Source organism: Nematostella vectensis, chromosome 1 (assembly GCF_932526225.1).
Source record: "Nematostella vectensis chromosome 1, jaNemVect1.1, whole genome shotgun sequence".
Classification (NCBI taxonomy): Eukaryota; Metazoa; Cnidaria; class Anthozoa; order Actiniaria; family Edwardsiidae; genus Nematostella; species Nematostella vectensis.
In genome coordinates this window covers 13,498,852-13,524,649 of record NC_064034.1, presented here as the reverse complement: position 1 = coordinate 13,524,649, position 25,798 = coordinate 13,498,852, and the positions used below count along the sequence as shown (strand labels likewise).

Below are 25,798 nucleotides of genomic sequence, written 5' to 3'. Positions count from 1 at the left end.
ACACATTATGGCATACATAATTTTTATAATTAAAAAAAAAATAAAAAAATTATATTTTTTTGACAAGCAAAGCCGAACTTGGCAAAGCGCAAGCACCTTATTTAGGAGATAGAAACCTTTTTTTCCTTATTTTTCACCTGTTCGGTTCTTAAGCGCCTTAAGGCCCTCCGTCTTTTTTATGCATTTCCAATTTTTTAACAAAATCGCCTCTACCGGAAATACAAATGTCACGCAATCTTGCCTTTCTTTACCGGAAACTCAGAACTATATGCAATCTCTCATCGTGGATTCGCCATTTGTGGCTGACAATAATCAAGCACGAATCCCTCACATTTACACTTTATGGTGAGTAAAATCCTGTCCAATAACCCTGCATTTCTAGCGAATGACAAAGTCCTGGTAGCATAGTAACGGGGTTGGGGATAAATGTGTACACCGACGTTCCGTTTGAATGAATTGGATTATGGTTTAAGCGATCAAATCGACAAATAGTCTGAGAAAATTTATACTTGGTGATAATTATCCGATATTTAGGCAACTGATATGGTATTGTGCGATCTTAGACGAACTCGCGTTTCATGAATGTCGTATCATTTCGCTTTCAGTTCTAGTTGCGGTGCTCTGAATTCAGAATAATAGTTCTTCCCTCTCTTGTTGCATAACGTAAATAACTGGAGATAAGCTCGCAGCTGCCCTGATAAAGAATGACGAGGAGTGAATTTTTCCAGATGTTTGACATGATTTGCTGTGGCAAAAAGTTAAAATGCGATCATATAACAAAGGATTCCGGCTTATGTAAGAGTCTCTGGTGCGCAGTGAATGATTATCGATTTACTAAACTGTAAATGACAATGTGTCACGTAATAGACAATGTCGCGCAATCTTCTCTATAGTAATGTGCTCTTTTAAACAGTGATTTATGTGATTAACCTCTCACAGCCTCGAAGAGCAACATGACTTAAAATGAATACCGGTTAATTAATCAACGGTAGTAGCATCATCTCTAGCAACATGTGATAATTTTACTTTCCCTTTCTTTATTCCCTTTTGAATATTGAACGGTCCGTTATCTTCAAAAGGTATGACCATTGATTCGGGTGCGTATCCAAATACGGCTTATGGAGAATTAAATGGTTGTCCGATGGGAAGTAGCCTGGGTGATGACAAGAAACGAACCGAGATTGCAATTATTGGAGCAGGGCTGGTGAGTACACCACTCGTCTTGTGGACATCATTTAGTGAATACTTGTTATAGGTGCACATAAGGGGGGGGGGGGGGGTTGAATTCATTAAAATGCCTGCCCTTAGCAGTCAGCAGTCGCGTTTCCAGGATTTGCTAGTGAAAGTAGGGAGGGGGGATAGCTATCCTATTCTGCGCCTGCTCAGAATAAACACAAACGCAAATTTCAATCCTGACATAATCCTGCCAAACTCTAAGAGGCGCCAATGGCTCCCGGAATAAAAAGTCGGCCAGGGGCGGGTTTAGGGGTAGGCCACCCTATTTTCAAATGTTTGGCTTAAAAATAACAAGTAATATAAGGAAATACACGGAAGAACATTGAATCCGGTCCCCCCCTTTCTTAAATCCCTTGCTACGCCCCCCCCCCCTTTTTGGAGCTCCTGGATCCGCCAATGTCGGCCTATTGTAAGAAGCTTAGGCACGACTTGTTATTAGAAAGAACAGTTTTAAATATCTATGTTACACACCACGTGACCTTCCTCACAGCCAGCAAGTATCAAATCATGTATCTCTGATTTACCAACCAGGTCGGGTCCCTTTGCGCAATCTACTTAGCCAGGCATGGCTATCGTGTCGATATTTATGAAGCACGAAAAGGTGTGTGTTTACTGTTCGTATTTTAATGGGAATTGTTCGTATCCCGTACTGATAATTTTTCCCTTACCACTCGCCGGCAGATCCTCGCCTTGTAAAGACTGTGAGTCAGCGGAGCATCAACCTCGCGCTTTCACACCGGGGAATAGCAGCTCTTGCTGTAGTGGGATGTGACGAGCAGGTGCGTCTGTCCGTACGCTTCTTTGTCTGCCTTTTCTTGTAATATTTATGAACTTCTCTAAAGTGTATGCTTGTTTGCTGCTTGTAGTTGCTGGAGGACAGTGTAGCGATGTCAGCACGGTATATTCACGCGCGAAACAGACAGACTTACTCTATGCAGTACGGCACAAATGGAGAGGTATAGTAGAGAACGAAAATACCTCTAACCTGTTTGGTTAAGTTCTGAATACCATGGCATCTGGGGTGGGAGGTGGGAGGGAGAGGGGATTAGAATGTGAAAAAGCACCCATAGGGCTGAAAAATCGATGGAGATATATACTACCAAGTCTGTACCTCCCTTCTTCCCTTGCCGCCGAGCATGTTAATTATTACATCTCTTACTTAATCCTTATTACCTTTTTGATTTTCATGCAGTGTATATATTCAGTTGAACGCAGGAAAGTAAACGAATTCCTTCTAAATGGTAAGACTTCACACCTATCGCACCCCAAATATTTTGCTTCTCGTTTCGCTTCTTCGGTCTAGTCTTTAAAGCATATACCTGACCTACTGCATTTGTACTTTATTTTTCAGTCGCAGAAAGTTACATGAATGTAACCTTCCACTTTGAACACAAACTTCGTTCGGCTGATCTAGACTGCGCAAGTTTCATCTGTACTTCGTGAGTGACATCCCTTTTTTGATAGAGTAGACATGGAAGTGATCGTTCGGTAGTAGCTTTTTGTTAAATATTTTTCAAGCGCAAACTAGTGGCCTTTTGGGCGCGGCTTGATAACGTGGAGCTAAGATTCCTTTCCACGTTTTCACCTGATAATATTATTCCTCTCTCATTCCGTTCCAGTCCTGATGGTAGCGCGTTGCGCGTGAATGCGGACCTTTTGGTTGGCTGTGACGGCGCATTCTCTGCGTTACGAAGGGAAATGATGGCGAGAACGAGGTACTTCTCATTCTTTATTTATTCTCCTTGTTTTTTTTTTCTGTATACCTTGAAACTTTGACTTTGCATTCCGTTGTAGGTTTGACTATAGTCAGGCGTACATCCCCCACTGGTATAAAGAGATCAGCCTCCCGCCAAGACCAGACGGAGAGGTGGGATTAAAAGATTGGCACGATTTAAGCCGCTGTCTCAGGCCCGATTCATTCGTCGCGCTCCTGCCGTACCGAATCTATTGTCTATTTGCATCGACACAAATACATTGGGTTCAACGTTGATCCAGACGTCGCACTAAATAAGTCGCGTTCAATAGGTTGTGTGTTGACTTGATGCGGAATTTTTGTTGCACAAAATGAAAAAAATATGGTATTTGATTCGGCACATCAGAAGCTCGACGTAGAATCGGTGTCGTGCTTTTTCCGTGCAGCGCGACTGGTGCAGCCCTGCTTAGTGCCATTTCAATGAAAATGATGTAGTTTCAGTAGGCAGTAATATTTCAGTGTAATAATTCGTGCTTCCTGGTATCTCTCTAGCCGCACATCGAGCCGAGTTATCTTCACATATGGCCTCGCACGTCATTCATGATGATCGCACAGGCAAACAAGGTAAACCTCCATCTCGCAGTGCATTCACGTCCTCGTATATAACCTTATTTTTCTTTATTTTCGCGCATCTTAAATTTCGCGAAAATTTTCTCAGCACATTATGCGATCGCGGAGAAAAATTGTGTTTGTGGGGGATTTAATTTCGCGAATTTGAAGTTCAGGTGAATTTTTCCGTTTTTACAAAATAAAAGACAACTGAAACAAGACCAATATATTGAATTGCGAAAATCGCGAATTTAAGTACGCGCGAAAATTAAGCAGAATAAGGTATTATTTTTAAAAGTGCTGGTTTAGTTACAAACAATAACATAATCAACGATTTTATTGGATATTATGGGTAAATCTGGTTCTTTTTTTTCATTTCTCGATTTTATCTTTTTTTGACCCATTTTAAAAACTGACCCTGAGCGGTTATTTGTGTAACTTGATTTTGAGACTCTTATATTGTAGGTTGGTCATTTTGATGGGCTGCTGTAGTGCAAAACTAACAACATCATGTTTTCATGTTTTATTTTTCTCCAGGATAACTCTTTCACGTGTACGCTGTTTGCGCCGTACGAACACTTCGAAAGGATAAACACCAAGGTAATTATTAAGTCTATTGTGAACTGCTACAAGAATGGAAAATAACACATGCGTGTTGCAGGAAGATGTTCTAGGATTCTTCAACAGTGAGTTTCCCGATTTCATGGATCATCTGGAGGAGTGAGTATTCAATTCATTTGATGTTCTGGTTCATGTACCAATGATTGCAAAATAAAATTGTAATCAGAGCTTAAAGCCGCATTGTCACCAGTTTACTTCCGGAGGTCCGACGGAAACGTCAACCGTTAAAAGACAAAAGAATCTATTAGAATCCGAGATATTTAACAGGCCATCCGCTCTAAATTATCAATCACAAATTTCCAATAGACACACTGCTTTCAATATTTTGAAATATTTTTCGCGTTTTCCGTTAAAAATCATCGGATATTGTTAGGTAATCGACCGAAAGTAAACTGGTGACAATGCGGCTTTAAATCAGAGCTTGTGATCAAGCGGGCGGCTGGAGATCTAAAGCGGTCAATCTCAAAAGAGCGGTCAACCTCTAGAAAGCGGTTACCTGTCACGGTATCTAAGGTGTCCGCTTTATAGAGGTGCCATTGTATCCCCTCCGTCCCTCGCTCAAAAACTATACAATGTTCAACTAGCATGACCCCATAGGGCCGCTGTCTCCTGCCTCATCCCCCTCTCCCTTCCTCAATTTGCTGCCAGGGATTGGTAGTGAAGAGAGGATGTCAGGGATTGGTAGTGAAGAGAGGATGTCAGGGATTGGTAGTGAAGAGAGGATGCCAGGGATTGGTAGTGAAGAGAGCATGCCAAGGATTGGTAGTGAAGAGAGGATGCCAGGGATTGGTAGTGAAGAGAGGATGTCAGGGATTGGTAGTGAAGAGAGGATGCCAGGGATTGGTAGTGAAGAGAGGATGCCAGGGATTGGTAATGAAGAGAGGATGCCAGGGATTGGTAGTGAAGAGAGGATGCCAGGGATTGGTAGTGAAGAGAGGATGTCAGGGATTGTTAGTGAAGAGAGGATGCCAAGGATTGGTAGTGAAGAGAGGATGCCAGGGATTGGTAGTGAAGAGAGGATGTCAGGGATTGTTAGTGAAGAGAGGATGCCAAGGATTGGTAGTGAAGAGAGGATGCCAAGGATTGGTAGTGAAGAGAGGATGTCAGGGATTGGTAGTGAAGAGAGGATGTCAGGGATTGGTAGTGAAGAGAGGATGCCAGGGATTGGTAGTGAAGAGAGGATGCCAGGGATTGGTAGTGAAGAGAGGATGCCAGGGATTGGTAGTGAAGAGAGGATGCCAAGGATTGGTAGTGAAGAGAGGATGCCAGGGATTGGTAGTGAAGAGAGGATGCCAAGGATTGGTAGTGAAGAGAGGATGCCAGGGATTGGTAGTGAAGAGAGGATGCCAAGGATTGGTAGTGAAGAGAGGCGGCCAGGGATTGTTAGTGAAGAGAGGATGCCAGGGATTGGTAGTGAAGAGAGGATGCCAGGGATTGGTAGTGAAGAGAGGATGCCAGGGATTGGTAGTGGAGAGAGGCGGCCAGGGATTGGTAGTGGAGAGAGCGGCCAGGGATTGGTAGCGAAGAGAGGGGGCCAGGGATTGGTAGTGAAGAGAGGCGGCCAGGGATTGGTAGTGGAGAGAGGCGGCCAGGGATTGGTAGTGGAGAGAGGCGGCCAGGGATTGGTAGTGAAGAGAGGATGCCAGTGATTGTTAGTGAAGAATGGATGCCAGGGATTGGTAGTGAAGAGAGGATGTCAGGGATTGTTAGTGAAGAGAGGATGCCAAGGATTCTTAGTGAAGAGAGGATGCCAGGGATTGGTAGTGAAGAGAGGATGCCAGGGATTGGTAGTGAAGAGAAGATGCCAGGGATTGGTAGTGAAGAGAGGATGACAGGGATTGGTAGTGGAGGAGGGGAGAAAGCAAATGGAAAAAAGAGTCAATAGTGATCATTCAAGTAACCACTTTTGTCATCTGGGACTAATTTTGTTACCCGTAGGGATCACTTGCTGAGAGAGTACTTCGGGAACCCTGTGGGATCCATGGTTACTATAAAGGTAGTAGAAGGCGCAAACAATTCACAATGAATAATAAGATATTGTCATCAAGTAAGAATATGGTCCTGTTTATTTGTCGACGCGTTCGATGTGATATAACTCATAGCCCATAGCTCAATCGGCCCTAAAATGAGATCTTCACTGTTGAATAACTTTTCCTGGTTACACCCCTTTCTATGTTCATAGTGATGTTTTGCGGTCTGGTTGTTTGTTGACTTGCAGGCCCTATAGCTACAAGAATGTTATTAATGATCAAATTTGCTGTGTGTTGTCTTATAAAGACAAGGCCGTTATTAATGATCAGGTTTTTGCTGTGTGTTTTCACAATAGTGCAGACCCTATCACTTTAAAGACAAGGCTGTTATTAAATCAAGTTTTGCTCTGTGCTGTCTCAATAGAGCAGTCCCTACCACTATAAAGACAAGGCCGTCATTAATGATAAAGTTTGTTGTTTGTTGTCTCATTAGTGTAGTCCCTACCACTACAAAGACAAGGCCGTTATTCTCGGTGACGCGGCACATGCAATGGTACCCTTCTACGCACAGGGCATGAACTGCGTGAGTACCTTGTCTCGTCTGAAGAAACAGGGCTGGCTGCAGGCGGGACGAAGACACAGGAAGGGGGAAGGGGGAAGCAAGTGGCGGGTCCACGACATTCCAAAGGGCCTACCAAAGTCTTCCAATTCCTCGATTAATATCTGCCCCTAAAGTTCAAACGTCGTATCGTGCATGAGCCGTATTCAATACAAATGCATGCAAATAAATCGAGTCGATTGTTTCATCTCCATTTGCAGGCATTTGTATTGAATAGGCTCATGGATAATACGACGTTTAAACTTTGCCTAAGTATAGACGTTGTTAAACCCATTGAACCATCGCTGACTTACTCGAGAAAAGGACATGCTGAAGCCGAGTCCAAACGTATTCTTTTTTTTTTTGCCATTATCTGCTATTCTCAAAAGACAATGCGGTTAGATGGAGTTCACTGCCACTGTTCTAGCCTTTCTGAGCGTGCAGTGGCATATGACTAATTGAGTGCTTTACCACCAGGGTTTTGAGGATTGCCTTGTATTAGATGAGCTGCTTGTGAAGCACAAGAAAGATATTGGTGAGTGGGAAACATGATCGCATGATACAAATTCTATATCGTTATTTAGAGTACTTCCATAGTATATTATTTGCAATATATCGTGAAATACAAATCTCACGATGAAGGATAACCATATTTTTTGTTATTGCTTCAAGGTGCAGCACTGTCCGAGTATACAAGTGTCCGTAATCCGGACGGGAAGGCGATTTGCGACCTTGCTATGTACAACTATACTGAGGTTAGTCACCCCATATATAACGGACCACCTGTCTGGTCTCATCTGAGCCACGCAGCCTCTGATTGATAGAAAGCCTCTATAAAACAGAGACCTCTATTATAATGGACACCCCTATACGCCGCTTATAAAGAGGCTTTATACTTGGGTAAGGTATTTGAATCACTGCCAAATGTTTTGTGATGATTAATGAAGTTCCTTTAAATGGGTCTTGCAATGCGAGACGTGATAACATAGCATGATGATTTGGCGTCCGTCCGTCCCTTGGATGGTGAGGTTGTGTACAAGTGCTAAGCATGTGTTTTTTACAGGTAGCACGGCTCCCAGCATGAAAAGACAATTTACTTTTCATTTTAGTCTTATCAGTTTCTCTTTATTATCTAGATGCGATCATCGGTGACGTCCAAAATATTCATCTGGCGCCGCACCCTGTATCTATTACTACATAAATGTTTTCCACGCCTGCTACTACCGCTATATACTATGGTAAACTACACTAAAAGCGACAGTATTTCACTGGTAACTGACTATGTACTTATGTATGTATTATTAATACACAAATTCCTTGATTGGGATAATCTTCGCGCGTTGTAGCTAGGCTACCCCCGGATGGTAACTATCATACAAAGTGAAGTTTTGTGTCTTTTGTCATCCCTCTGCCGCTAAAAAACTAAAGATAACAAGGGTGTCTTTAAGCAGCCCCATCACCAGGTCCTCTCACAATAACGGACATGCCTTGTAGCACGGGCGCTAGGATAGTCCCTAAACTATCTGTATTTGAAAATTTGCATTTCAATAAAAATCGTTATGTGTGCCATCTATTGAACTATTGTTATCCGCTAAAATTGTGCCAATTTACTTTTTTTCTTATCTTTTCTCAATCCCAATTTACCCTCCAAACTTTAAAGTATCCCCAAAAATCCTTTAAACCGCCACAAACCCCAATATTCACCTAAAAGTCAATGCGCTGTATGCGTAGTGACCTGCGCATGCTAGCGACTTGGAGGTGAATATCGGGCATTGACTTGGAGGTGATGACTTGGAGGTGAGGACTTGGGGATACTCTAGTTTGGAGGGTAGAACGCGAAGCGCCAGTTAATTAGTTTTTAATTCAGCCGAATGCGTCTTCGCGGCCGGTATACAAATGAATATTCATCGCATATTCTATTAAATGTCCATCCTCCTTTTCTGTCTTTCAGGTTACATTTTCCCGTATACCTTACCATGAAGTTATTATTAGAACGAGACGGCAGGACAGGGTGAGTGTGTCTTCTCTAAAAGATAGATGCGAATATGAGAATTGTGCCTTTGTATTACAAAATGACCTTAACCGTGGTTTAAACCTTATATATGTATATGTGCGTTCTTGCCCGTACAAAGTGAAAACGAGGTTTTTCAATAAAAACTTTAATCAATAAACTTATAGTCACAGGGGCGGATACAGGGGGGTGGGGTGGGGTGGATATCCACCCCCTTTTTGAGTAGAAAAATTGAAAAATCACTTTGTTTGAAGAAAATAAATGTCTGATGGACGGGAGGTACTGTCCATGTTCCTTCGCCTGCTTGACTTTGCTGACGCGACAAATCCAATTTAGCATGAAGTATTGTTAGATCCATGTGACCTACCATGTAAAGAACTACTGGATCAGTTATAAGCTGTCTATCCGGCCATTATTCACTCATCATTTTGAAATTCTGGATCCGTCCCTGAATCATTATTATTTGTTTGCAGATCGTGAACATACTGATGCTCTCGCTGCTAGCTGCCGGTACGCTAGGACTCATGGCAGCGTTCAAAAGGATGGCACGATTTTTGGCTTTATGATGGCTTGTCTTGTGCTGTGTAAAAAGAATCATTTAGATGCATTGAAACATTTCTTAGCGATGCCGCGCAACGTATGATGCTGCTATATGGGAATTGCTGGCACTGATAAACATTACAGAATATTGAGCTTAAGCGCAGCTATTATGATGTACTATAAGCATGCCCCACTGGCGGACCTAAAGGGGCGAGAGTGCCCCGCCCTCCGACTGAGATTATAGAAGAAGTGCGTGGAAGCTAAAATCCACAATTACCTCGCCAGGGGCGTACCTAGAAAAACACAGGATGGGTCCAGATTAGTAATTTACTGACCATGAATCAATTAAGTTTAAATCAGTATTTTTTGCTCTGGTAATAGGTAACAGGATCCATCTAGGAGCATTTTCTATCCAGATACACACATAAAATTAACCGCCTTCTTAACTAGCAACGAAGGTGTCAACCGGAGTCGAACTCATCCCGTCACACGAGCAGGGTGCACACCCTCTGGACACGTGCTTCTCGCGCCATGTTTTATATATTTATAGCTCCCTTTCCTTTAGTATAATACCTCCTCCACCTCCTTGAAATATATTACATCCGTCCATGTCATATAACACGATTTATTTTGAGAATTATGTTACACACATGACTTAGTACCCAGACGTATTGAATACTATCTACTATATATTCGAGGTGTAATGGTAAAGAAACTTCTGATTGCCTTCGAGAAATTATCATATCTGGAACGCGACCCAGCATTCCGCAGGGACCGGGTTCTTTCTACAAATAAGCTTGACCGTGGCGCTATCATTCGTTCCCATTTTTTCAGTCACCTTCAGCTTCGCGACTTCCACTTGGTTCTTGCTAACAAGGGACGGCCAGCTTTGATAGATGAGATCGTATGCTTGCACGGCATCATGGGAGCTGTTGACCGTCTTAGCATTGGTAACCATAGCGATAGTTGAGGTGATGTAAAGGGTTTCGACAAGGAAGCCATTCTGAATGAGAGGGTTGCTGCTGTAGCGTAGCGAGTAGATCATCGTAGGATCAAAGGTGAGGGGAGTGACAGCAAAGAACTTGTTCTCCGTCTGTTCGTCCACCTTTGACAATGCACTTGTGTAAGCTTGAAGAAAAAAAACTCAAATGACTTTCGGAGAAGTAGTAGAGTATATTTATTCCACTATTGCATGTTCCTGTAAAGTACCGTGTAACACAGAGCATCCATTTCCATTGGCCTACATACTCAAGCAAGTAATTGAGATATTGTTGATCAAATATCGTGAATTTAGTGTCATGATTTATTAATGAAAGGCTATTTCGATGTTGTTTACCAAATAAACCGTTGTAATTCAAAGTAAAAACAATAACAAAGGAGTGAATGTACGATATGGACAAACCTTGTGAGTAAAGCTCCATTTCTATTGGGTAATGATCACTGACTTGGTCGGTCTGTGGAAATAGACATTGGTTATCCACTAGTCCAGGCCTGTACCCACGGGTACGAACGCATCCCCCCCCCCCCCCTACACACACACACACAACGGCTCTTTCGGCTCTCAATAGACGTGCTATTTGTAGACAAAACTATAAAGCAAAACTATAAAGCTAGATCACTCTGGTATGTAGCCAAATCCGTCAATAAACGTCCCGTGGAGATACTGCAAAGGCATAAAAAAAAATTCCCTATTTATTCTTTCCGGGGTGGTCAGATTTTTATCAGAGAACTCACCCCCCCCCCCCCCCGGAAAAATAAGTTTTCCGGATTCCGCACCCCCCGAGAAAATGGGAATTTAGCAGAGGAAAAGTTTCCTCTCCCTGAGAGAACTCTTAGAATCTTTTATATTCAGGTTGCACACATTATGTCGTTTATACTGTTTTGTAGGAGAAGTACTAGAAAGTTCAGTTTCTTAACTTTCACATTTTAACGTTTTTATTATTATTGTTTTTTTTCATCATTGCACATACCACTATTTCTGTCAAGTTGTATTCCTTATCAAAGGCAAACCGGCCAGGACTGTTGGGTACTACCGCTGACTTCATGGCTGCACCTGCCGCTACAAACCTGAGAAATAGAAATTCCAAGTATTGCACATTGTTCATATCTTCTTATTTTAAAACAAGAGGGCAAGCGGGAGTCCTTGTGGTACGTGTGTTCCTGGGGCCTTTTGAAATGTCATTCAAAAACAATCCTTGCAAATTAACGTTTCTTAGACGGCATTTAGCGCCTAAAAATAGTAGACTGTATTGGTCGACTGACATCAAAACAAAGGAATGCTTTAATTCCTTTTTCTTTGTTGCCTGTTAAGCGAGATTTCGCCAGCTTGCTGGCCGTTGGCGCTTTTTGCATAGGGCATAACACTGATATGAAACAAAAATTACTAGTTGACTTTTCTTTAAAGTAAAGTCCGTCACATAATTAAATCATTATCACGTGATTAGATACCTGTCGTATGCGCATGCGCCACCTCCAGTTGTCGTGTCCACGCAGTCCGTTATGAGCCAGCTGAACCTCTGGTCAGTAAACAAACTATTTACCCGCCAATCGCTGTCTCTCATGTAGTCACAGGCAGCGTTGAAATCACCTAAGATAATGACGTCATCCATCGCCCAGCGGACTCTGACATCATCGTAGACGTCAACAAGGTTGGAGATTTCATTCGCGGCATCTGAAGGCTTTGTGTGAATACCCACAAGTGCGAAGTCCTTGATAGCTAGAAACACCAGAACAGCATATTGTTATGGCCACTGGGTTGTTAGATGAGGAGTTTGTAAATAGAAGCGTTTGTTTTAGGCCTAAATCAACGTCGTCAGTAAAGAATGAATTAGCATTGTAGGCCAGTAAATGCCTTTTTTCAAGATATGGTAAGACCATTTGGGGTGATGAAGCTAAAAAGGTTTAAATGGAAAAGGTTAGCTGATGTGATTGCACAACCTTATTCTTATAAAATCAGATTGAATCATAAAATCTAAGCTTCTAGGACTCTGAAACCTTAAAGATTAATTAGAAAAACGACCTTTTTACGATTCCCTGGCATCAAATCTTGTGCCTAACCTGTCGTAGATGATCGGAAATGGACGATGAATGGCTCTCGCTCGAATAGGTCTTTCGGATCGCTGTACACATATTTGCTTACCACAGAAACCAAGTCAGACCTGTATAAATAGGGAAAACATTATAGTAATCAATGGTATATTAAAAAGAGATAAATATCTTCTTGGCAATGCACTTATTGAAAATCAGCTACATCCTTGTCAAACCCAAACAGAGAGAAAACAGTATAATGATTGCTATAATAAAAATACAAAAAAATGGGCCCCTAATTTAATTCATCCATTTGTTTAATTATTTATTCATTATCTATTATTCTTTTTTCATTCTAAAATCGAATGGAATCTATTTTTTTAATCCATTTATATAATTATTTATTCATTATCTATTATTTTTTTGCCATTCTAAAATAAAATGGAATTAAAATACATGTGTTTGTTAATGGCGAGGAAGCCTAGAGAAACTAATAAGCTTATTAATATATCGTTACATCACATAAACTTAGAAAGTCGCGATCAAAACAACCATTTCAACAACAGAAACAACTTCCCAAAACTCCAGACGACAAAAGAAGACAAGAAAAACGAACAACACGAAACGCCGTATGGTAGCTTGAAGCTTTATGGCTAGACTGGAGTTTTCGGCCTATGTCTGCTTACTTCAACCACACCGCCCCCCATCCCCAGCCCCAACCCCTCTCCCTCCCCCTGACCCAAGCGCCTTCATGCCCTCGGCAAGTCCTGGCTTCGCGCATGTAGCTTACCTGTAAACATATGCGTACTGCTCCTTGCTACTGGTCCGCCCCAGTCTTTCGCTGATCGCCATTTTGTAGGGTGACGAAGACGCACTGATATAATGATTAGAACATCATTAAAGGGGTAACGAATTATCTCATAAATCATAGTTCATAGACGGAAATGGTTACGAAACCCCGCAAACTTCAAAGGACATAAACAATAGGCGCTCTGTGAGGATAAGCAACCATGTCACGTGATCACGAACGTGCACAAACCAAGCGTACAGCAGTACAAGAACACACATATGGTCGAGATTTATGTATACGCGTATTCGGGCATTAATTCTATATTTATTTATTCTTTAAAATTTGCTATTTCTATTCACTTTCTTTTAAATATCTTCATCACTTTGCATGTTTTATCGCCACTATATCCTGAGGTCAGAAATAACTGCGCTCGCCACGTCAGAGAACGACGAAAAAAAATATTTAAATGAAAATAAAACCCGCTCCTAAAAAAATCAGGCTTTATTCGTAAGCACTGAATAAGTTGCTTTCTGTTGTTGTAATTTTGCCGCCAAAAGCCGGAGCGCGCGAGAGTTTGACACCCAAAAAGTCACGTGATATCTTGGCGCCTATTACTGAGAGTATGGAGATAAAAACGAACACTAACTTACCTGTTAAGATTTTGCAAAAGGAGTGGCATGGCGGTTTGAGATGAATCCCGAATCTCCTGAATCAACACGATATCGTAACGCAGCAGAATCTAATCGAAAACAGTAATTTTGCGTTATATCAAAATACACTAGGTTCACAATAGGGTCCATTGACTGGAACCTCCGAATATCACTATATCACTCGGCCCACCTTAACAAGTATGTCAGGAACGCCTGGGGTACGCATCTTGGTAGTTCCAAATACCCGGATGTTGAAGGCTGCAATTTTCAAGTGATTCGTTAAGCTGGCAGTGCCCACGCTCCTACTGGCTAGCGGGGAATCATTTACAATTTCGTGAGCGTTCCCCCTGGAAAAAGGGTGCCCTCCATTGGGATTTGCATTAGCTCCTGCAAAGTAAGAATTGCCTCAGTATTCTATTCAGCATTACATCCATTGTCACATTGCATTTAAGATTGGGTGCAAATTTGGCGATCGACATGTCATGGTACGATTCTGTAGGGGGTGGGGGAGGGGAAGACTGGCATGGTCGGGGTGATTTCTTTAGGCACGAGCCTATCCCTATTCTATGCTCGGTTCCTCCGTCCTCCGTAGTTTATTGAGTATGATAGTTGTTCATATTGTCAAATCTTAATTGTATGCAGTATAAACATGTGGAAATAAAAATACTGCACATTTCTGATGCATTTAGTACACATTTTTATGGTGCCCTACGGGTTCGGTAGATTGAATAACGTGACTCGTTATGGTGCGCTACGGCCGAACCTGCCACACATCTACCTAACCCGTAACGCACCATAACGAGCCGCGTTATTCCATCTACCGAACCCGTGACGCACCATAACGAGTCGCGTTATTCCATCTACCAAACCCGTAACGCACCATAACGAGCTGCGTTATTCCATCTACGATATGCTATCCCGGTTGATGGGATAACGCAGCTCGTTATGGTGAGTTACGTGTTCGGTAGATTGAATAACGCGACTCGTTATGGTGCGCTACGGCCGAACCCGTCTACCCATCTACCGAATCCGTAACGCACCATAACGAGTCGCGTTATTCAATCTACCGAACCCGTAACGCACCATAACGAGCCGCGTTATCCCATCAACCGAACCCGTAACGCACCATAACAAGTCGCGTTATCCCTTCTACCAAACCCGTAGCGCACCATGATGAGTCGCGTTATCCCATCAACCGAACCCGTAACGCACCATAACGAGTCAAGTTATGCCATCTACGATATGCTATATGATTTGGCAGTATGATTAAAATAGAATAACTGATTCTTTCCATGCTTTATTTGTGAAATAATGACGTGATAATGACGTTATTGATTTTTTGTTAGTGGAATGCTATATGCTTCGTTTAGTACCTGTCAGTATAATTTCGAAGTTTCTGGTTTCACCCCACGCGTTTTTCACGAAATATTGTCGAAATATCACGGTCAAATGATTGGTGATGTTAGGCATAATTACCTCCTTATATTGCGAGTTTGAACCAGACATATTGACAAAAGTCATAGCCAATTTTCTATAATTTGCGGATAGGCGGCTAACTTTACCATGGTTCTAAGTAAGGCTATGCAGTAGACCAGGAAAGGAAGGGTACCGAATTTTTTTTATAAAGAATGGGGGTGTCCCGAAATATATTCCCATAAACACAGACATCTAAATAAAAGTGATTGGAAGGAAAAGGTCAAACTTTATCTGTTTTCCAGGGCGATGAGCAGGTGATATAAAAGCTTAATAGAGTTTTTTGTTGTCTCGTTTTCGCAGTTCTTGCAAAAATATCCCAGTGCCAGTGAGTTTAGTAGAAATCATTATATATTTGATATCTTGTTATTTCTTGTTCGAGAAGCCCCCCCCCCCCCCCTTGGCATGTATTCGTAGCAAATTATTATGTATAAAAATAACACCATGATTAAAAGATCTTCGCATATTTTTTTTCGGTGTAAACCGGAAAAAAACCTTTTTTTTAAATTACTTTTAGCTTCGGAAAGCGTTTTTCAACACCAAAAATAAAAAAATATGCCCGGAACGTCTAACGCATAGTTTAGGTTTCACACGGCGTAGTCTAGGTTTTACACGGCGTAGTTTAGGTTTTACACGGCGTAGTTTAGGTTTTACAAGGCGTAAATTAGATTTTACACGGCTTAGTTAAGGTTTTAAACGGCGTAGTTTAGGTTTCACACGGCGAGGTTTCACACGGCGACTGCTTATTTCCGGGTCTGCATTCGACCCCTGTGGGGCCGTCGGTACGATCCCAAGAGATGATTAGTAATGCACCTTTACTCATTTGTTAGGTTCGCATCTTGCCTGGACTTGGTTTTGAAATCTTCTAGACAGGATATTGTTAAAAATATCCTAGCATCTAAGTTCAAACTCACCTTCGAATGAAAAAATAATAAAGACTGTGTGAGTTACTAAGATCAGCAGTCTTTTGTTGATTAAGCCCATTCTCTACTGTTTTTTTTCGTCCTTGAATGAATCAATATGCTCTGGTTCGAGTTGTGCGCGTTTCGTTCTGGTGTGATATCTGCTATCGATATCGTATAAAAAACTGGGTTAATTAACCAGTTGTTAGACGTTATTATTCCGCCCCTTCTGACAACAAGTGGTAGGTGCTCTATTAAAGTGCAGCTTTTTATGACATTATACATTGTGTTAATTGTTTTAATTGTTTTTTATTTGAATAGCATTCATCCTCAAAATCAGATTGTAAACATACTCAGAGTATCAGAAAGAAACCAACGGAAAGAATAAAAGTTTTGGCTGATAAATGAAATATATTTTTATTCCAGGCTGAGAATATTAAAAATGCCTGAAAAATAACTAACTCGACCAGTCGACAACTCTGTTTTTATAAGAACGTCTTTTTTTATTTGAGGCCGGTCCGGATTTTATTTTTGTAGTATTTTGATGCAGAAAATGTTCTAAAGGACGTTTTTAGATTTTACCGTATATAAATTATAATACCAATGAATTATTAGGAAGAGAAAAATACAGATAATCAATAGCAATAATAACTTATTATGACAACAATTTCATTCTGCATTTTAGAACGCATCACACACTAACGAAAAAATATTTTCTTCGATCTGAGCCTTGGCATGACCTTAGTATGCTTCTAAAATTTGTTGAAATTTCAGGCTGGACGTTCTTACCAAAAAGGTTCTCACAAAAAATGAGTATATAGCTGTCATTATTTTGTATCGTGTTTAATATTGTAAGTTTGTTAATGAATGTTATTTCTTTCACTGTTTCAGCAGCTGGTCTTTTCCCAGACGGTCTTAACTTCATGATTAGACGCGTTTTACACACCCACACACCACAAAATCGTCAATTTAGGAAGTCACAAAATCCAGCAAGCGCAACGAAATTCTAGCTAGAAGAGATGAATTTGATCATGAAGAATGATCACCGACTACTGGAGACATACGAAAAGACTTTTAGCCAGGATTCCTAAGACGCAAAGGCTAAGTAGGTCATGGTGCGCAAAAACTGTTACTCACGGTACGCAAAAGACCAACTACTCGCGTTGCGTATATGCTCAAATAAAACACAATACACCAAAAACTGGTATTCGACTCCGCGAGAGAGTCTGCCCTGAAGAAGTCTTTGCTGTATTGTACTTATTCTTCTGGTTCACGGACACGACTATTTGGGCCTTTTGTATTGATTCGCACGTTACGCAAAGGCTCAACTGCACACCTAGTACGCAAAGACGCACTTGTTACTCACGGGGCAAAAGGCTTAGTTACTCACGGCGCGCAAAAGCTCAGTTAGTTTCAATGCGCAAAAGCTCTATTACTCGCAAAGGCTGATAGGTTACACACGGTGCGCAAAGGCTCATAGGTTGCACACGGTGCGCAAAGGCTCATAGGTTACACACGGTGCGCAAAGGCTCATAGGTTACACACGGTGCGCAAAGGCTCATAGGTTACACACGGTGCGCAAAGGCTCAACTACTTCAATGCAAAATGCTTCACCTACTCACGGTGCGCAAAGGAACAAATACTCTCAGTGCGCTAAGGCAAAGCTACTTACGGTGCGCAAAGCATCAGTTCCACGATGCGAAAAGAATTAGCTGCTCACAATGCACCAATGTAAGTATTTTTTTTTAAACCTAGCATGAATTGTGCATAAGCAACTGGTTAACTTGCATTGACGGGCTAGCGGATGTTGTCCAAGGGCCCGAAAAAACAACGTCATGCCAGGGGTGGATGCAGGGTTATTTCTCGAGAGGTGGGGTGGAGAGGTGGGGGTAGCGAGGGGGGGGGGGGGACTCGTATACAAGTACATAGGTTGGCGTAAAAAGAAAAAGAAAGCGCTGGTGTTTTTGCGCTCCGATATGCGCTGCTATTTCGTTAATCTTTATGTGTAAAATTCAATATCCTCCGTCCTTTGTCTAATAAGCTTCGAGTTCAATTTCTTGTTGGCGCTTGTGACATGAACCCCATTTGGCCTAGTCGATTTACAACTGTCTTTAATTTATTTACCCATGACTGCGATTCTATTACTGTTTCACGTAATGCATTGGCAGCCGTGTTAGTACAGTTTTCTGGAGTACTGAGCTTAACCAAAAATTAATAGACCTCATGGATGCTTCTCCTGCCAAACACGCATTGTTGGTTGCCGTTTTGCTAACCCTGAAGGGTAGAGGACACTATCCACCCTCCCCCCTCCCCTGGTGCCGCCAATGTCATGGCTTCCGCCCAGTAATGAAATAAATGCAAGGCGACGACTGATCTTTAAAGTACCATTGTATTTTCGCACCAAATGTAACAATTGAAATAATCCCTTATCCTGCCACTCTTCTAGGGGAGATTCCCCGAAAAAGGTAGCACTGTTTTGAAAGTGGAAGGGAGTGAGCAATCAACAAGCTGAACAAGATTAATTATACTTGACACATGACGTGTTCTTAGAGCTGTGTTTGCTAGAGATGGATTCCTTTCGCATCCACCATTCCTTCATCAATGGATTACTTTCTTTTCAGGAATAAAGGGTAAAATTGTTGATGTGTTCAGAATTGTTTATTTTAAAACGTCAGGTAGGTAGAAATATTCCAAAGGATAAGCTAAACCCCCTTTTCTCGACCGACCCTTAGTCACAAAACCTGAAAAACTCAAGAAACACATAACCAGATCTATTTTCATGAAACCTATCCTTTTTCGCCCTTTCTTCAAAACCCTAGAAACGATTCGCTGAATGCAGAAGAAAAAAGCTTCCCTGATTCGTTGTGCTGATTCATTCATTTGTTTTAAAATGGCCCTAGCCACTATAAAGGTCAACCAAAAATATCTTGATTAGAAGATATGAGTATTTCATAAGATCAGAATTACCGTTACCATGCACCTTGTGATAATGGGGATACCCCAGATGCAATTATCAAAATAAGTTTAGCTACCATATTTGTTTTGCCACGATATTACGGCACTTCAACAAAAAATAAGGCTTTTGTGTATTTTAATTGTTTGTTCTTTCTTTCCTCTCTCTTTTTACAGGACTAGAAAAACGCATTAAGCTCACAGAAACAAAGAAATCCCGTCGTGATATTCTAGAACTTTCTCTCAAGTGTCGTCACGTGATTATGAAATTGACATTATCAATTATACGTTTGTTAAATGACCACTTAAATAGTCTATTAAATATATGGCCATGTTTAGAAATTACCATCACCTGCGGTAAAATGTGCTTTTTCCAGCCATTGCATCATTTAGCGAATACATAATAAATACATGGTGATTTTTTATTGTTGAGTCGCACAGGGACTTTCCCTCATTCTCGTAGCTCTCGACTATATAAACAACACACAAAGGGCTATTGTTCTTGCATGGGGGCAAAATAAGCCAAGACATAGCTTGACGCAAATGAATTTGTAATCCTAGGGTCATAGACATATCTTTTCAAAACGGTCTATCGAAAACAGTATAATTGTTGCCAAGTCTGGAGAAACGTCTGAGAATTTGATTTCACCTTAATGGCCTATTTTGTTGAAAGCTGTGTCGATAATTGCCGATTCTCCCAGTAGTGTTGATAACTGTCTTTGTGATGAGAACTAATTAACATTTATAATATTAAAGTTGGTTTTCGCAAACATCAGAGCTACCGTCATTAGACAATAGATACCTCAATTAGTTTATCATGCCATTTAAATCTCAAACAATATTGTGGATGCAGCTGTAATCTCAAATTGAAAAAAACGCAACAACACACAAGTTTGATTTATGATATATTCTTTTCTTTATTGTATTTTTGCATGTTTTCTATCTTATTTAATATCTATTTCTCCTTTGTGAATTTTGTGGCATTTGAAGCGGTAGAGTGAAGCTCTAAAACGAACTATCATGATTTACTTTTTACATTATTTACAGCTGTACAAGTAATTACAAAATATTTACAATATCCGCGGATTCTGAAGGAGGTATTATTTACAGACACATTAGATACTGCTCTCTATCTACGAACGCCGAAGCGCATAAAATAAAGCTTGACAAAGAAAACAATACCTCGCAAAAAGCAGGGGCTCATTATTAAATAGTCGATCAATACAAAAATACAAAGCCTTTATCGAGTTCTGATTTAGATTGCTGGTATAAATTAAAGGGATTAAAGGCACGAGCACAGAATGAAAATAAAGTTGTTACGATGTGTAAAATAAATGGTTCTATTCTATAGGAACAGGCTTGAACGTGACCCGGGCTACTGTGAAGGTGAACTGCCTATTGTTTGCTCGTCAGTATGAGATCACACCATTTCACTCCAAGCCTCATCGCGAAGATTTATCCCCTGATGAACTTTACAATAGACCGTCACGCATAAACGCAAAGGAGGTAAACAAAGCGAGAAACTGCCCACGCTGCAAAACGGAACATTTGCGGCGGGTTAACAGTGGATTTAACCTTGCCGGAAGTTTCAGTGAGCTGCGCTCAACAATACGCCACACTTACAGTGTTGACTTTCAAGTAAATCAAATTCAGCGTTCCTAATCCGTCCTCTGATCATTGCGAGTAGCTGACCGCCGTTTGCCCCCCGAGGGCAATCTCGGTGCGAAGTCAGCAATCTTGTATTTTTGGCTCATATCCGAGTATTCCGCCGTATAACCGGCTTTAACCTTTGTATCTCCCTTGACAAGCTTATTTGCTACCCAAAATGTAGCAGTTCAAAATAGTAACTGTAATGTCAGCTGGGTCTCTTCTTGAAGAGAGGTCTTCCCATAGGGAAATAATCACTCAATATGAGCCAATCTTTTCTTGAAATTGAAAAATAATATTAATGGACTCCTGGAGTCACAGTCTCTGTTGTTACGTGATGATTTTAACAATCGTTCTCCTGGCAAGAGCGCAAGCAGAAAGTGACCTTCCAAGGTCGTATGGCGACGAACGATAAGATTTCTTTGACAGGAAACCTCTTCTTCATCAATGGCGTAGCAATAAATACTTTTTCTCATCCGAGAAACCCATCCACTTCCTAAGCCTTGACAGCACTGGAATAGATAAACAAAATGAAATATAATCTCTAAAGCTTCTACACTTGCACGAAACGCAATTAAAATATTTCTTATGTGTATTTTTTCCCGCGTTCGATTGTTTGACAGCGCGCGAATGCGGACTGTAAGTTCACGGGCGATTGATAGCGTATCAAAAGACGATCAGCAAATTCAAATAAATCTGAGCGAAATAAGATACTCACCTCGTAAAGAATCACCGATTCACCCATCGCCACAGAATTCCTGACACGGTCAAAGCACCAACGGCGAGGATGGCCGTTTGAACGATATTCCGTAACTGCTGGAACTCGGCGAAATCTTTAGCTTTTTCGCTGTCAATCTCATCGCCAATCCGTTTGAGTTGCGATGCAACGTCAATAATAACTTTTCTTCTCTCCATTATGCTATCCTGAGGGGCCACAAACACTGCGAATAAAATTTGTGAACTTCTTAAGTACATTCTAAGTTCGATCGTGGCACACGCGACTGGTTTGTCTTAGCTCTGCTCCACTCTGTTGTTGTTTGAGTTTTTATTCTTTACTAATGTTGTGGAACTCAATTCCCGCTCGTGCCCTCCACACGACCTAAACTCAGCGCTGCGTTACCTCAAATCCTATTGGTCGATTCTATTCTAAGCGACTTCTAATTGGCTGGCAGCGAGTTGGATTTTTGCCAGTGTGTGACTCGATTCACATCGCCTCACACATTCTATAAAAAGATTTCCGTACTAGTGTACCCTTATTATTTTCAGATCGCATGATTGTTTCAATGCTTATGCGTGTTTACCGTTTATTATCGCCTAGCGATCAATTAGGCACCCTTACTTCGCTTTTTGTATTATTCATCGCTAAATCAAAAAAAAAAAAAAATGGTTAGACACAATTCGCGGATCAAGTGCTTACGACACAGCTTCCTGATGCTTATGATCTCAAATTATGCAAAGCCAGCGTTTTTGTTCATCCGAGAAAACACCTTAAAGGGATTTAGAAATTATTCTACAGGGATATAAAGATCCTAAAGGCCCATATAAAGTAGTCAACCACAAGCGCAACCTAAACCACCATTCAAAATTGATTACACGACAATATAAGCTTTGCGACAAATAAGCTTGATTGTTCGGGGATTTCTATAGTACTAGAGAGGTGGCACGCAGCCAGTATTAATCCGTAATATATACAGATTCTTTGAATTATAAAATAGAATATGCACAGACTCAAAACCCCTAAAGAACATTCCCCGATATCAATAACACTAGAAATTATTCTAGGGACCAAACACTCACTCACTCACTGACGGTCGGTAAAGCCGGTTTGATAAAACCCTTAAAAAATCCCCAAAAGCGGTTCTGTTATTAACTATGCCAAGGTTAGTAAGTTGTGAGATGATCTTTAGGAAACGGTTGCCTAGCAACAGTCACAAATGAAAACAATCGTGGCACGTATCCCATTAAGTGGAGTCGCCCAGACTTTAGATAACACATGGGCCCTGAAACTGTTAAACTTTCCGCAAGACTGCAATCTTTAGATAAAATATCGAACCTATAAACTGCCTGAAGCCAAGGGGAATGGCTGAAATGCATTATCCACTGCATTTCTCTAGATGTTTTAGGGGAAAATATGTAATTTCCATCTTATCTCTCTCGAATGCATTACATAAATAATCAGTTCATGTATATCCTATACTTAGTTTGATAAGCACCTGGAATTATCTGCTCATATATATACAAAGAATGTAAGAATGTATGTATATTTATTACAACTGAGGATTGTAGTGAGTTTCTAAAAAAGAATCTTGTGATTTTTTTTAATAAGAAAATGTCTCGATGTAAACAACTTTCCAAGTTCACTCATTTTAATGAGGGGTAAACTCGACTTGGGTAAATATTGGCGGAGGTGTTTACCTGCATGTCCCTAGGCAGGTTGTGCTTTTATTCTAGAGCAATGCAAACAGGTTGATCGGACACGTACACAGGGACGCTACACTCTTAGGGTGTGAACAGATTCGGCACTAGAAAATCCGTTGGGCATGCGTATATAGTATTGCTGCTAATGACAATTGGCAGGTATTAGAAAAGAAAATGATATGCTATGCCTTAGAAATATGTTTCTCGAGAAATCACAAATGTTTTACAAAAAAAAATGATTACATTTCTTATCAAGAAAATGCTGAATTTCTAAAAACACTTTTTGTTACAAAAATTAAATACACGAGCGCAAAAGTATGAACTAGAGTTCAGAATTCAAAAACCATTTTTTTTCGAGCATTCACCGAAAAATCCCAAATGGTTCAGATCCTAGAGAGGTATCTTTATTAGAATCGACTTTCCCTGTTAGCCTAGTTCTTAAAAAAGAGCCGACCCAAAAATTAGGCTTGCAGATCTCGCGGTATTCAATAAGCCCGATTCTTTTCAGCTATAATGTATCTATAATATCGTAATGTATCTGGGAAAAGGATTTGTATATCCCTTGAAAGTTCAATTGATAAGGCAGTTTTTTGGTTGGTCTGTCGTACTTCCGGTGGGGTTTATGAGCGGACTTCCGACTTGACCTCTCATTGATCTCACTTCCGGTCTGTACCGTTAGAGAAGATACTGCACCCTGTACAACAAAGCCAGGTTTAAATATGCCGGAAATATCATATGGAACAACAGTGAATCCGAGATATATCTTCTTCTCAACTACAAAAGTATATGTGGGATGATACTACACAACAGAAGTCCAGAATAAAAAAAAAAATTAAAAAAACATGAGCTGGTTATTGGAGGGAGGTTAGCTCGGTTATAGAACGATTTTCAGATTAGGGTGTAATCGAGAATCCTTCAACTTTCTGTAACGCCATACATTGTTGATAGACTAATTTCCTCGGCTTATTTTCCGCCTAACGTCAGTTTCAAAATAAGTTTTAATCAAATCTATTTTTAATAAGAAAGAGCATAGCAGACTTCTTTAAAAACTGTTTCACTTCTTAGGACAACACAGGTCTACACGGTTTTATGAATGCGCGACACAAGCAAAAGCGAAATGCACCGTGACGTAATTCGTAAACAAGTCACGTAGGAGAATCCTATTTCTCGAGCTAATGTTTACAGACATTTGAGATAAGCATACTTATTACACTTGGATTTCTTGGTGTGTTTTGTTCCCTTTTTTATTTAATTAAATCCTCAGAACCTAACAGAATATGCTTTTCTTGCGTCACGAATTTCATTTCGGCTTTATTTGAACATTTTGTTTCGTCATTTCGACGTTTATTACTCGATATTATGCACACAGGCTTCTTGCATAGAAGCACGACTCGTTGCCTTCTAGCTTCACTAGTGCACTATAACCAGGGATTAGATATTCAAACCCTGCTAACTCAAACTCGAGTAACTTGAATTTTTCCGGCATGAACTCGCATTTGATCACATGTAAATTTGCGCAGTATCGAATTATTAACTCAAACTGATTTCGATTACCCTGGTTCCAGAGCCTCGTGCGTCTCTCTATTTAGTGAATAGAAAGACGCTCGAGGCTCTGGGATCAGAGTAGATTTCGATTTCCCAGATCAAGTTCCCTTGTTTTATTGCAGAAGTCTCGCCTTGAGGCGCAATGTCATTTTTTCGTTTTTTTGTTTTCCCACGGAGTATAGGCCTTATCTTTTGGGATCAAATCTGAGTAGAAATACGGCTTGTGACGTATTAGCACTTGAATGTTCGTGACACTATTTTGTTTACATATGTTGGCACTTTGCGCAGCTAGTATAGTATCGCTGTACGCATAGTGAAACTTGTAAAGTTATCTGGTTATCGCTTTTATTGCGTTGCTGATAGGCCCGGGCATGTATTGCGTGATTTCACCACTGTCAAACACCGCCTCCGTGTATCAGCGCCTCCCGCTGAACTATTTCAATAGTCAAAAACAATTGACTCCTAATCGACTCAAGAAGATTACAGACAACGCGAATTTAACCTTTTGATGAAAAGTTTTGTTACTACCGTTATGCACGAGAGCTCTCTTTTTTTTTAGCGTGACATTAAAAGTAAAACATAACAGTCGCTCATATTCATAACATTGGGATATTTTTTTCAAGAACGCAAAACAAAATTATCACTTTTTCAAAATTAAATAATGAAATTTACTGTATTTCTTCTCTACCTTTGAAGGTCACGGGTAACCTAGGATTGCGACTAAATCCGGAAAAAAGAATTCAAAGGCAAGCGAGAACTTGAAAACAAGCAACGCGGCGCCGAATTTTGAGACTTTTTCTGGGTATTCAGGGCTACTTGGCTCTTCTATTAGGATATCAAAGCAGAAATTAAACGAGAAAAAAATAGGCAGACAAAACAATCGCCCAAGGTCAAGGAAAATGTCTAGGGTAACCATGGAGAGTCTTTGAAGTTTTTTTTCTTATTTTTAGCCAGAGCTAAAAATGGATTTATCCCCGCAGTGACTATAAAAACCCACGACGATACAACAAAAGCCCGGAAAATGAACTGTGAATATAGACCTAAAAATATCGTAAATGATCCTGAAAAAAAAACATCTTTTGTCAAGTCATCTACTTTTTACGCCTGTCCTAAATT

At 40.7% G+C, this 25,798-nt stretch overlaps 2 protein-coding genes and 1 long non-coding RNA gene across 5 annotated transcripts; 1 reads left to right on the top strand and 2 right to left on the bottom strand.

The window, feature by feature from the left end:
- The first annotated feature begins 209 nt into the window (after nt 1-209).
- On the top strand, nt 210-10,679 carry LOC5515907 (kynurenine 3-monooxygenase). Of its 2 annotated transcripts, none has more exons than XM_048730809.1 (19): nt 210-345; nt 1,080-1,204; nt 1,768-1,837; nt 1,918-2,015; nt 2,103-2,192; nt 2,429-2,477; nt 2,588-2,675; nt 2,856-2,951; nt 3,031-3,103; nt 3,482-3,553; nt 4,076-4,138; nt 4,200-4,258; nt 6,098-6,155; nt 6,623-6,712; nt 7,205-7,262; nt 7,400-7,482; nt 7,864-7,965; nt 8,679-8,738; nt 9,212-10,679. In XM_048730809.1, exons 1-19 carry the CDS (start codon nt 225-227, stop codon nt 9,302-9,304), a joined length of 1,548 nt encoding a protein of 515 aa, XP_048586766.1. In that variant the 5' UTR covers nt 210-224; the 3' UTR covers nt 9,305-10,679. The 2 variants fall into 2 exon arrangements, with proteins under 2 accessions (XP_048586766.1, XP_048586765.1); XM_048730808.1 differs by having other exon boundaries at nt 7,864-7,998.
- Nucleotides 9,888-16,349, bottom strand: LOC5515862 (deoxyribonuclease-1). Of its 2 annotated transcripts, none has more exons than XM_048730810.1 (9): nt 16,133-16,349; nt 13,936-14,132; nt 13,746-13,834; nt 13,096-13,179; nt 12,336-12,436; nt 11,727-11,994; nt 11,249-11,345; nt 10,681-10,732; nt 9,888-10,406 (listed from the first exon to the last, which is right to left on the bottom strand). In XM_048730810.1, the coding sequence occupies exons 1-9, from the start codon at nt 16,200-16,202 to the stop codon at nt 10,018-10,020; spliced, it is 1,347 nt and encodes a 448-aa protein (XP_048586767.1). In that variant the 5' UTR covers nt 16,203-16,349; the 3' UTR covers nt 9,888-10,017. The 2 variants fall into 2 exon arrangements, with proteins under 2 accessions (XP_048586767.1, XP_048586768.1); XM_048730811.1 differs by having other exon boundaries at nt 13,936-14,003.
- A 3,648-nt stretch (nt 16,350-19,997) lies between these two features.
- Nucleotides 19,998-22,074, bottom strand: LOC5515908. The gene is made up of 2 exons (XR_004297031.2): nt 21,438-22,074; nt 19,998-21,231 (listed from the first exon to the last, which is right to left on the bottom strand). It is a non-coding gene; the product is annotated as an uncharacterized LOC5515908 (long non-coding RNA).
- Between the last annotated feature and the right edge of the window lie 3,724 nt (nt 22,075-25,798).